We start from the raw sequence: 11,783 nt of genomic DNA, 5'->3' as shown, positions 1-11,783 counted from the left end.
TGGTCTACAGAGTGAGTTCCAGGACAGCTAGGGCTACACAGGGAAACTCTTGTCTTGAAAAAACAAAACCAACCAACCAAACAACCAACCAAACAACTAACCAAACAAAAAGCTAATTATTGTTGAAAGAAAGTAGGTAAAGACAACAGTTAAGTGTCACAGCCAGGTTCCCTTAGGGTAAAGTCTACAAAGTATTCCTAAGGTTGACCAGTTGCTCACTCTGTGTTAGACCTCTTTCAATGGAGCAGGGGAAGAAGCCAGTTGTCATGGCTTGAGAAGCTAATAGGAATAGACTCCATCTTGCTTGAGTGGAGCCAAGAACAAAGGGCAGTGACGGGGCAATCTCGGCTGAAGATACAGAGCCCAGGCTGGTGAGAGGGCTGGAGCATGTCCCCAAGTTCAAGGAAATAAAAAGCAGAGAGGAAGAGGCTAAGATCTAGAGGGGAGAAGGAATGGGAACAAATACAAATTCTGGAATAATCCACAGTTGAACAACCTCTGCCTACCTGACTGTTGGGATGAAGAGAACTCTGTCCTGGAATGATACACACCTGTAATCCCAGCACTTGAGTGGCTACGGCAGAAGGACTAAGAGTTCAAGGCAAGCTGAGTGCACAGATGGATATACTCACTGTGCATCTAGATCTCTACCTGCCTTTGAGGTGAACGTTATTCTTCCAGTGGGGAGAAACACTAAGCACTTTTTCATTTAAACTTTGGTATCCATCTGTGCTGGCTCTCATGACAGGAAGTCCAGGGCTGCTCGGAGAAACTGGTTTCAGTTGGGGGCAGGGAGGGATAAGGCAAGAAAGGGATGGATTTGGGGGATAAGGGGAGGTGTTTTGGAGTGGATGTCAATGATAGAAATCAATGAAGACAGAGATGTCAGGTAGATCAGCCAAACGTTCCTCCCATACAAGGCAGGGCCTGGGTTCTCCAAATCAAGTGCTTTATCTTGAAGACAACAGGCTTGCTGCACCAAGGGTTTCTTGGATTTGAATATTTCTCTTGCTCCAGCAGGGAAATGTGCTTTGAGGCCTCTTTGTGCCTTACTTTCTCCATCTATATGACAGGATGCAAAGCTTTGTATTGGTTCGTTGGTTGGTTAGTTTCTTTTAAAGGTATTGAATTTGAACTTTGTTGGGGATCAAATTCAGGACCTTGCATTTTGGGAGCCAACTTTCCCACTTAGCCAGACTCAGCATCATGACGGTATCTGTCTGTGCTCCACAGATGCTGGTTCCTACCTTATTAGCTGCACAGCAACATTGCATCCGATTGGATTGATAGTGGCAACCAGACGAGCTGAAAGCTAGCAGTAGTATTTAGCCCTCTTTTGCAGAATGGAAGAGCAGGCCACATTGCACTTTGGAGAGGAGAGGCAGTTCTCAGTAGGGGTGAGAGCTTCCTGCTAGCTCATGTTTCTTGGTTTCCACTTTCAGAAATTTTGGTCCTGTGGCTTAGTGCGCAGAGGAGAATAATCTTGCTGAACTTGACTGTGGAAGACTCAGGCCCTGAGGGTGAAGACAGGGTCAGATAACTGTGGTGGGCAGACAAGCTCATATCACTGGGACAAGTAACTTAAAAGCTCTCTCAGTGTGAAGCCCAATGCTCCAGGATAAAGGAGTGAACTATATGCATACTCTTCATTGGCCACCAGGGGGAAGACCTGAGACAGGAAGGCCAGCTAGGTCTGTGTGTCTCCATCAGGGACAGAGACCTCAAGGTCATTCTGTATTTACACATATTGGGGTGCAGTGTGTGTGATCCTGAGATCCTTTGGGTGGTATCTGTGCTAACTGGAGGCTGGAAGAGAAGGCTCGATTCTGTTTGCTTCTGTGGAATACCGTCTTGGCCTCATGTAGCCAGGGGATCTTCAGGACCCTCTCAGAGCCCAGACGGGGCAGGCCGTTCATATGGCCCAGTTCTGGTAAAAGCAGTGTATGACTGTCCTGATGATCCTCACTGAGCCACACCCAAACGATGCACCCACGGAAGGTGGTAGCTGGGCTGGTCTCATGTATGTCTGCTTAGCTGTCCTGTGGTAATCTGGGCCCTTTGGGGTTTCATAGTCAAAAAAAAGCAATCATCTTTGCCTGCACCCATCTGCAGCCCAGCACCCTGGCCAGAGTCATTCGATTTTGGCAACACAGGATCCCTGCTCCTCCTCTTGGCCGCTGTGTCATCCTAACCTCTGCAGACCACACCGGAGGCTGCAGCTCTGGACGACTGGCCGCCGTGGCTCAGGGGTTGCGGTTTTCTTCTTGGCCACATCTAGGTTCCAATCTTCCCGTCAGCATTTTGTTTCCCGAGTGTCCCTTCCCTGTGATAGTCTCAATGTTGCGCTTCCGCCGCGCCTCAGAAGCAGAAATGGTCACTTCAGCTTTCCACATGGAAGGAAAATGAAACTAAGAACCTGGGAGGGCTGGGTCTGGACAGATACCATATTGGGCAAACTACTGAGGAACTGAGAGCAGCTGGTCACCCTAGAGCATCAGAATGACAGCCTTCAGACCACCACCCCACTTCCTGGCATAAGCATCTTACAAAGCCAGGGTGGGTGTTATCTCTACTCCATTCATCTCCACAAGCCATCTTTTCAAAACACAGAATTCTCCTGCTGCACTCTTTACAAGGGTGAGCCGTCAGCAAGACTTTGTCACAAGTTCTTAGCTCTGTGAGTGCAAAGAAAGAAAGAAAAGAGATTTACCCTACCCCCAGGCTTGGGGCTGAGTTGCACCACACAGTATAGGTGGCACATAGGACAAAGGTATGGATAAGGAAGGATGAGGAATGACAGAGAGGAAGAAGGAACAGCTTCAGAGGATGAGGGCGTGGCTACACAAGAGAGCGCTTGTCCAGCAAGCACAGGGCCCTGGGTTAGAGCCTTTCTTTGTCCACTCTACTCAAAAGATAACTTTAGAAAATATAGCCATGGGGCTATTTTCCTAGGGGCTCCTTGCATGATTCTGAGGTTTCCCATTACCTGGCTGTTTGTTAGGAGAAACAGCATAAATCATAGGCAGCTTTGTTCCTTGTCCCCTCTTCCCACAAGAATAAGCTTTGAGAACAAAATTCCACTGAAGTTCCAAGGACCAGGGGGTGGGGGTGGGGGTCTGTGTGGCTGGAACCAAGACCCAGCACAGTGACTGTGCCCAAAATAAACCGAGCCTGGTGTGGTTTTTTTTTTTTTGGCATGGTGGTAATGTGGAAAAGCCTTTTGGTTTTCCCTTAACAACGAAGCGACAAAGGCTATTTCTTTATGTACCAATCATTAACACATGTTATGGGGTCAGGCCGAATGCTGCACAGCATCTATTTTATCTGAAAAACAAAACAAAACAAAACAAAAAAAAAAAACAAAAAAAACCCAACCAAACAAAAACCAGAAGTGAAAGAAAAGAAAGCAAAACATGCTTTTCTACCTCTTTTTTTTTTTTATTTTGAGATACAGTCTTGGTAAGCTGGCCAGACCAGCAGTGAATCTTTCTCCAGCCTCGGAGTCCTGAGTAGCTGCAGTTACAAGGCAGTGCCACCAGGCCCAGCTAAAGGCCACTGGGCTCTGAGCCCGTAGACAAGCACTCTGTCATTGGGAGGTATCTTTTTCTTCTCTCAAGAAGGGGTTTGCTTTGAGGCTCTGTGTACCCGCAGAGCATGGGGACTGTCTGGGAATCCAGGGGGAGGCTGAAGTCAGTCTCAACTCACCCTTCAGCTTATTCCCCAGGACTGCACCAGATGCTTGGGGTGTTTCCACCATAAGGACTGTCTCCCAGGGACACCACTGCTTGCCCTCTCCTGGTGTTGGGTGAGGAATGGTAGGGAGGCGGGCTTTGGAAGAGACCGTGAATGCAGAATAGATAGATTCATCCTTGTTGTCAAGCATTTAATTTTTAAATACCCAGAAGTCTTGGAGACTGGCTCCAATATCCTATTCCCAGATAATGATTTCCTAGGAAATTTTCATTGAGTGTCTTTACGGAGAGTTAACAAATGCAGTTCATCGTAACCGATCGGTCAGTGTAGACACTTCTTTACCACCCCTTTTTATTTTCCTGCATTGAACTGAGCAGAAAGTTCGCTAAGATATGCAACTACAAGTATTTTCCTTCATTAATTAAAGTTTTGTTTTGTTTTGTTTTTTCTGGGGCCTTCTATGCGCCAAATACTCTCTTAAGCTCCAGCCAGAGCAGATAAATCAGTTTTAACCTTCTGTCTCTGGACATTTATGGGCAGAAATGTCAATTATCATGGGTTAAGAGCCTTGCCTGTCTGGCTGTAGGAAGGAGCTTGACACTAATGAGATGAATAGAGAGAGCAAAACAAAATATTTCACAGCAAATTTGTAAATAACAAGATGAATCTAAATCCATTAAGATCAAGTGCAGGAAAGTGCAACAAAAACAAACAATGTAACTAGAGGCTATTTTGTTTAAATTAAGGTGAATCTCATTAACCTTGCCTGACAAGTAGTTATCTTCCCCTGTGATTTAATAGGGCCCTCCTTCTCCTCCTGACTTCTAGCTGAACCTTAGAGTGGGCCTTCCTGGAAAGTTTTGCTTTATTTTCATCGATCCACCTATCTTTCTATCTTCCATCCATTATCTATCTATCTATCCATCTATATACCTATGATACTGTCTAGGTGGATCTTGATCCTATCTATCTATCTATCTATCTATCTATCTATCTATCTATCTATCTATCTATCTACCTATTCATCCATCTTTCCATCATCTATCTATGTACCTATCAACCTACCTTCCTAATCTATGATATTGTCTAGATGGATCTTGATCCAATCTATTATCTACCTATCTATCCATCCATCATCTATGTATGAATGATACTGATACTCCCCAGGTGGATCTTGATCCTCCTTTCTCAGCATCCCGAGTTCTGGGACTACAGCGCCTACCTAGTGGCTGACACCAGTACTTAGGTATCAGCTAGCCCAGCCAATACACATCATCCAGTTGGAACAGGACATAGGGACTGGTTTCTGTTTTTAAGATGCACAGCTTAAATCGGAACTTGAACTGGTTAAAAGTGAAGACTGCCTCAGAATCCTCTCTCAGAGACTGTAGATTTTTAAAGCAGGGATTGAAAGGGTGAATTTTACACCTCCTTTGAGACTAGAAAGGCAGAAGACCACTACTGTGTGGTCAGGTGAGAAGGTCAAAGCCTTGCCTTAGCAGAAGTTCTGTCATCTGCCTAGAGAACCTTCCTTATGTCTACTGCACGAGCTCTTCCTTTCTTTCCCTTTGCATTGTTAGATCTTTAGCCTGGTTTGACACAGTCAAAGGCTCCCAGGTCTATTTTGCCACTAGGGTCATTAGAGGAGGCCTGGAACACCCTTAGTGACTAGAGGTTCTGTTCCTCCATGATTCAGTTTCCTCTTTCTGTGGGATATAACCTCTCCTATTTCATTATTGCTCCTTCATAACCCATTTCGTTGCTTCGGGCCTCAGGAAATAAACTACAACAGCTTTTCCTCCCTAGATCTGCAAGCGCCACAACTACACAAAGGAGAGTCTTGGCGTGCTAGCCAGGAGGGCGGCCAGGGTGCTAGCCTGGTCCCTTTTGCCCCACAGGCGCTGGCCTCCATCTCTTGCTCTTGGTAGCCGGCAGTCTCAAAAAACAGTTTTGGGGCGGGGCGTCCGGTGCCCGGTAGCCCAAGACCTTCCCGGATGCTGTCCTCGTCCCTCCAGTCGGCAGTCTCCTGCCGCAGCAGCCGCTGCAGGGCGGAGGCCGCGCCTGGTGAGCAGGGCGGGGGAAGCCGCGGTGCAGTCGCGCGCTCGCCGTCAGCGAGGCCATTGGCTCTGCGCAGTCACCCCACGCGGGGCTGCAGCGGCGGCCTCCGCGGATTGGCGCGCGGGCAGGCGTGTGCATGCCGCCCGGGCTGTACCGAAGCCCCTCCGTCGCGGGCTTGCGCCCCCTCCTCACCCTCCCGGGACGATCACCCCTCCATTGTGCCCTGCATTGCAGATGAAGCATCTGGGGCCGCCGCCAGCCGCAGTCCCCGCTCGCCCGCCCGGGCTCACAGAAAGGGCGCGAAAGGCGCGCTCCCAGCTCGGGCGCACGCACCGCGCCCTGCGCGCACTGCAGCAGTTGCTGCTTGGGCGCTGCGCCCCGCACCGCCCATCTCATTTGCATATCCCACGATTCTGCCCAATCAGTGGGCGCCTCTCGCGAAGCGGATGGCTTTTGCCTGGGAGGAAAGGGAGTGGCTGGCGGCGCATGCGCGGTGGAGGCTGACTGGAACCAAGGCTTTTATTGCTGTAGTTTATTTCCACCCCCTTCCCTCCTGTTCTCTCTCTCCCTCTCTTTCTTTTTTCCGCCCTAGCTGGATCTGTGTTGGAGGAGAGGAAAAGAGACAGAGGATTGCATCTGTCTCTTATAGTTTTGAAATCTCCTAATAGCAAGACCAGTTAAGGGATTGTACCTTTTCCCTACAAATATAAATATATATATTTTAAACCAAGTCTTTTTTCCGGCTATCTTTGCTTTAAAGCTGTCCTCTTGAGATTACTTCCTCCCGCCCCCCGGAGAGATGTCTTATCAGGGGAAGAAAAATATTCCACGCATCACGGTAAGTTTGGTACTTGAGAAAGGCGAGCAACCTTTTGTGACATAGACTATCTAAGAAATGTATTTCAAAGGCGAAGGAAAGAGACTCAACTTTTCCTTCTTGTTGCCAACGTAGGCGATGGTGGTGAAGGTGGGGGTTGGGGTTGGAGATGTAATAACAGTTATAAGACACTCAATTTGCAAGGCATTGAAATAGGCGCGAGGATGCATGGAGGTAGCCTTGGGTAGCGCGCCAGATCCGCTGTATCTTTCATTGTCAGCACGAGATGCTGCAGCGCTGCCCGCGGGGTGCAAGCAAATGGATGCCAGATTGAATATGCATGGTCGACGCTCTGATATTGTTCTCCGGCTGTGTGCGGCGAGGCTGGGATCCGGGAGCTTGGTGGTGGGGAGCTGGGAAAACAGATCCTCCCGTTTCTTCCGCCCCCTCCAGAAAGAGCTTTCTGGAGCCTTCCTCCTGTGAGAAAGAGCGAGTTCCAGTCCGGAGGCGTCATGACAGGGAGGGATGCTGGAAAGGGCAGGGTGAACCAGGATGATGCGGAGGGAAGGGAGGATCGGGACTCAAGGATGAGCAGAGAAGGGCGGGAGCTTTTTGTGGACGCGGAGGACCCTTAGAACCCTCTGGTATGAGGCTGGGGTCTTGGCAGGGTTTCCGGTTCTCTTTCTCAGTCTTTTCAGCTCCTTCCGCCACCAGGGAGGCGGCCGTGGTGGCGCATACAAAGCGGGCTGGGCGGGTGGGCGCTGGGGACAGCAGCGAGCAAGCTCGCGGAGGCAATGGCGCTGGCTGCGACTCGCGACTCACGCAGATGGCCCGGCTGGTTCCAGACAATGATCGTGGTGGCCGAGGTGCCGTCCTTTTTCAGGGCCTCCATCCCCGACAAGCACTACTGCAAGGAATTCATGATGCTTCGGGGATGCAGAGGGTGGTGCCCTGCCCTCCCCCTCTCTTTGCATCTTTTACTGGAAAAAAAAATCTCACCAGTCTAATTTTCTACATCCTTGGAGATTCCAGGCAGGGAGAATCGCCAAGGAAATTCATTGTTATATAATGCTGTGCGATAGCACTGGCCAGTTTGAACCCAGGGATACGCAGATGCGAAGGCATCTCAAATAGGGAAGATGGGTTTTAAGGCTTTGAGGATGAGCTTTTGCTTTGCTTGTCTCTGGGACCCTGGGACCCCGGCCTCTTTTTCCTTGGTGCACAAGGACACACCCATCTGCAGGAGTAGGAACTGTTGCCCAGAGGAGGGGGCGTGTGCCTGGGGTAGCTTGGGCTGAGTTGTTCTTAGGCGAGGGTGGGCACCCCAACCCCCAGCCCTCGCGCCCAAATCTTCGGTACCAGATCCCAAAGGGCTGATACACTGGACGCAATGTTAAATGTTCATCGCGCTGAAGGATGGCATCTGGGCAGTGGGGGTGGGGAGATTTCCTGCAAACCTCACGATTAGCTGTTTTCGTGCATGATCAAGACAAAATCGTTTTGACAGTATGGAGGGGGGAAATAGGCAATCAACAAGACTACCTTTTAAAAGAGTGCCTTCTCCATCCTTTAAAGTTATCTACCCTAGGACCTCCTGGTTCAATCCCTCTGTCACTGTGGCCAGCCTCTTATGTAAGAAGCCTTCTAGAAGGCTCTAGATTGACCAGACTATAATTCTGACCCCCCTCCTCAGCCCGTTGGCTGGGGACTCACAGTGATGTTTTGTGACAGGTATTGCTGTGAGGAAGGGGAGGTGTAAAGAGCAGGACTTCTTGCCTCCCAGACTACAGACAGTTCCCTTAGGGGAGAGAGGAGGGACCCTTGCAGGCTGAAGTCCACAGGGCCTCAGTTTCCTCACGGTAATAGAATCTTGCCCCATTCACTTCAGAGACGTTCCAAGGCTCTGATAGCATGATATGTATGTGGGGTAGGTTTAATAAAGATTTTTTTTTTTTTTTGTTTACCCTCTCTGTGTTGACGGTTTTCAAGGGCTTTCCCAGTGCCCTCACCTGAATAGATGACCGGACAGTGTAAAATTAAACTGGTCTAGTTTTTCACCTTAACAGAAACAATAAATATTTTCCAAGCCCAATAATGGCTACATGTGTACGCAACTGTATCTTGTTTTTCTTTGTTCTGTAGCATTATATGAATCTTTTAAGGAAACTCTATAGTTTCCTTTCCTTGGTAGTTGCAAAAATGCAAGTGGTACTTGCTGAGATTGTGTTTTGTAACCGAGTTCTGGGTTGACTCTTATGGAGGTGAATGGTGCTCTGAAAAGTGCAGAGTACGTCATGGTTCTGCTTGTACAGTTTATACCTATTCTGAAATAATAAATCCGTACATCCACCCAGCCCAAGGTGGTGACACTGTATGCATCCCACCTACGGTATTTTGGATAGCTGTGCATCAGAACAAAGCATTTTTTTTAAACATGCTCTTGGCTTTTTCAGTTGGATTATCGTTTTTTTTTTTTTTTTTTTTTACATAAAAGTGGACCAACCATCTGTAGTGGTATTAGACATAAAATCCCCCGCGTCTCTAATTTATCATGAAGCTCTGTTTCTACCTGTTAAATGGGTGTGTGTTTTTATAGTCCCTCCCTTGCCCACTGCACTTGCTGTGATTCACCGCACAGATAAATGAGGTCGGAGTGGACGCGCTGAGCTGAAAACTTGTTATGGCCGATGTTCCTGTGTTTGTGTAGCATATGCTATGACAACAGACTTTTGGTCAGTTTCCCCCCTCCCCCCCCCCCCGACAAAAACTTTGCCAAGACATGACTTTCCTACATGTGGGTGGAATTTTCTTCAATTAATTATTTATTTTTTAAAAGATGACGTTTAGCCAAATACAGTTTCAGAAGGATTGTCTTCCTTTGCTGGGGTGTTCTATAATGCCCCCTTTTTGGTTTGGGGTCTAAGGCGTTCTTTAAAAGGTGTTTGTTTGTCAGGGGTGAGCGCTGCCAGTGCCTTCTGATGAATCAGGCAATGAAGGGCTTGCCTAGGGTAGGTTCACCTTGATTAAGGTACCTTCCAAAATCTCCAGGCTTTGAGCATCACTCTTGAATGGTAAAAGGCATGCCCTTTACCTCCCTTTCCGCGGACTGACTGATGCTTCTCCTGGGGCAGTTATGTGTTGTGACTTGGTTCCCCTCTCTGTTACAGAGCGATCGTCTTCTGATCAAAGGTGGCAAGATTGTGAACGATGACCAGTCCTTCTATGCAGACATATACATGGAAGATGGGTTAATCAAGTAAGTACGATTCATTGCTATGTGGATTCATTGATATATATATATATATATATATATATATATATATATATATATATATATATAATGTGCAGGTGTGGCCCCCGCCCCCCTTCCCCCCCCGCTCCCCGGTTCCCCAGTGTTCCTAAGCTTTCATTTCTTTTATGTAGTAGTCTCAAGCTTTAATGACTCCAACAGTCACTGAGCTCGGGCTGGGAATGTTGTAACATTGGTAGAATGTGCATCTGGCATCAGTCAGGCACTGCCAAAAACCCAAAAGTGACCAATTTAGCATATTTTAAGCTTGTTTTTATTGGTGGTAATTAATAAATTTGGGGATTCAGATTCGGGGAATTCGAAGTCACAGCACACACAAACACCCATGTATTATGTAATCTACTATTTTTAACAGAGGTGACACAACATCCTCCTGTTGCCAGTTTGTATACTTGGTTTGTGATAGGCAACACTGTAGTTATTTGGGATGGAGTACTCAGGCATAGGACATAAATGTGGAATGCAGCCTGTCCTGTTAAGATGTATATCTGCTTGCTTAGTCAGGAAGGGCCACAGGACACTGAGTTAGTTACCAGCAACTCAGAAAAATGATTGCCTAATCCTAGGAGGATTTTAGATTTCACTTCTTTATTTTTTTAATTTTTTTCTTTTAGATTTATTTTATGTATATGAGTATGTTGCTTCTGTGTATGTATGTGCACCATGTATGTTCCTGTTGTGCCCTTGAAAGTCAGAAGAGGGCATTGGATCCTGTGAAACAGGATGGTTATGAGTCACCTTATGGGTGATGGGAATTGAACCTGTGTCCTCTGGAAGAGAAGCAAGTGCTCTTAACCCTTGAGCCATCTCTCCAGCCCTAAGTTTCAATTCTTGAAGTGGTTCCTAGCACTAATAAGGCTACCCTGGGTTGCTTGTGCATTGGGTATTCTGGGACTCTGGAGGGTTAATTGAGCAGTGTACAACAATATCTTCATGCCTTTCCTCTGGGGACAGTTCACAGGCTCTGGAGAGAGAGAGAGCACATCTGCTCAAAGACAAACATCACAGCGAATGACATCTTTTAAATAAGCAGTGTTCATCAAACTCCAGCAGCAAGTGAGCCTGGAGAAGGGCAAGCTGGACGGGCTCTGATTGCTTGGAAGCTCACACCCTGACTTAGGAAGCCAAAATGGGTCTTAACGTTACCATAGCTAATGCTTTCTCCATGTGTGTTTGTCTGTAACAGTCCCAGCTTTGAGCAATCACAGGCTATGACTTTCTTATTCCTTTGGCATCCCAATCATAGGAGAGTGTGATGGGTCTGGCTGAAGGACACTGGCTTGGAATGGAGCAGCCTGATGATGCTATTTTTAGGATAGTTCATTTGTCTGAGAAATTCAACTCTTCCTTTATTCATTCTTCTTTTTAAAAATTGGTGGAAAGATGTAGTAAAATTAAAAAGAAATTTTTTAAAAATTGGATGAGGAGATCTTGTCTCAAGGATAAAACCCTACAGCTGGGTGTGGTGGCACACACTTTTAATCCCATGTCTTTGGAGGTATAGGCAGGCTGTTCTCTGAGTCTGAAGTTAACTTGGTCTACATAGTGAGTTCTAGGGCAGCCAGGGCTCTGTAGAGACACTTGTCTCAGATATAACACAACACAAAAAAACCTCACAAACAAAAAGAGCTGCCACAAACCCCTCTCCTCGCGTGGTGGTTATCTGAGTCCATAAGAACCTGCTTTCCACATTGTAGTTGCTGGAATTACAGTGTTTCCTTTTTCCTTTTTTTTTTTTTTTTTTTTTTTTTTTTTTTTTTTCCTTGGCTTTTTCTCTCTCCACTTTTATCCCTCCGTTTTACCCACATAAAAAAGGAAAAAAAGGGCAAACAGATGTTGGGAGAGAGAGTCAGCTCTAGAGCAGGTTGTTATTGGAAAACTAGCCAAATGGGGGGTTGTCAGGAG

At 47.1% G+C, this 11,783-nt stretch overlaps 1 protein-coding gene across 2 annotated transcripts in view; it reads left to right on the top strand.

Annotated features, from left to right (window-relative positions):
* The window catches only part of Dpysl2 (dihydropyrimidinase like 2), a 100,531-nt gene that overhangs the window by 31,852 nt on the left and 56,896 nt on the right, over positions 1 to 11,783 (top strand). Inside the window, exons 1-2 of one of the 2 annotated variants that reach the window (XM_021204182.2) lie at positions 6,252 to 6,589; positions 9,736 to 9,824. In XM_021204182.2, coding sequence (XP_021059841.1) covers positions 6,551 to 6,589; positions 9,736 to 9,824 — 128 coding nt within the window. In that variant the 5' untranslated portion in view covers positions 6,252 to 6,550. Of the gene's footprint in view, positions 1 to 6,251; positions 6,590 to 9,735; positions 9,825 to 11,783 lie in introns of those variants that run through there. The other variant, XM_021204181.2, reaches the window with a different exon arrangement.

The sequence above is a fragment of the Mus pahari genome, chromosome 8 (assembly GCF_900095145.1).
Source record: "Mus pahari chromosome 8, PAHARI_EIJ_v1.1, whole genome shotgun sequence".
NCBI classification, from domain to species: domain Eukaryota; kingdom Metazoa; phylum Chordata; class Mammalia; order Rodentia; family Muridae; genus Mus; species Mus pahari.
Note: the sequence above shows the minus strand (reverse complement) of the source record. Positions and strands in the feature narration are given on the sequence as shown.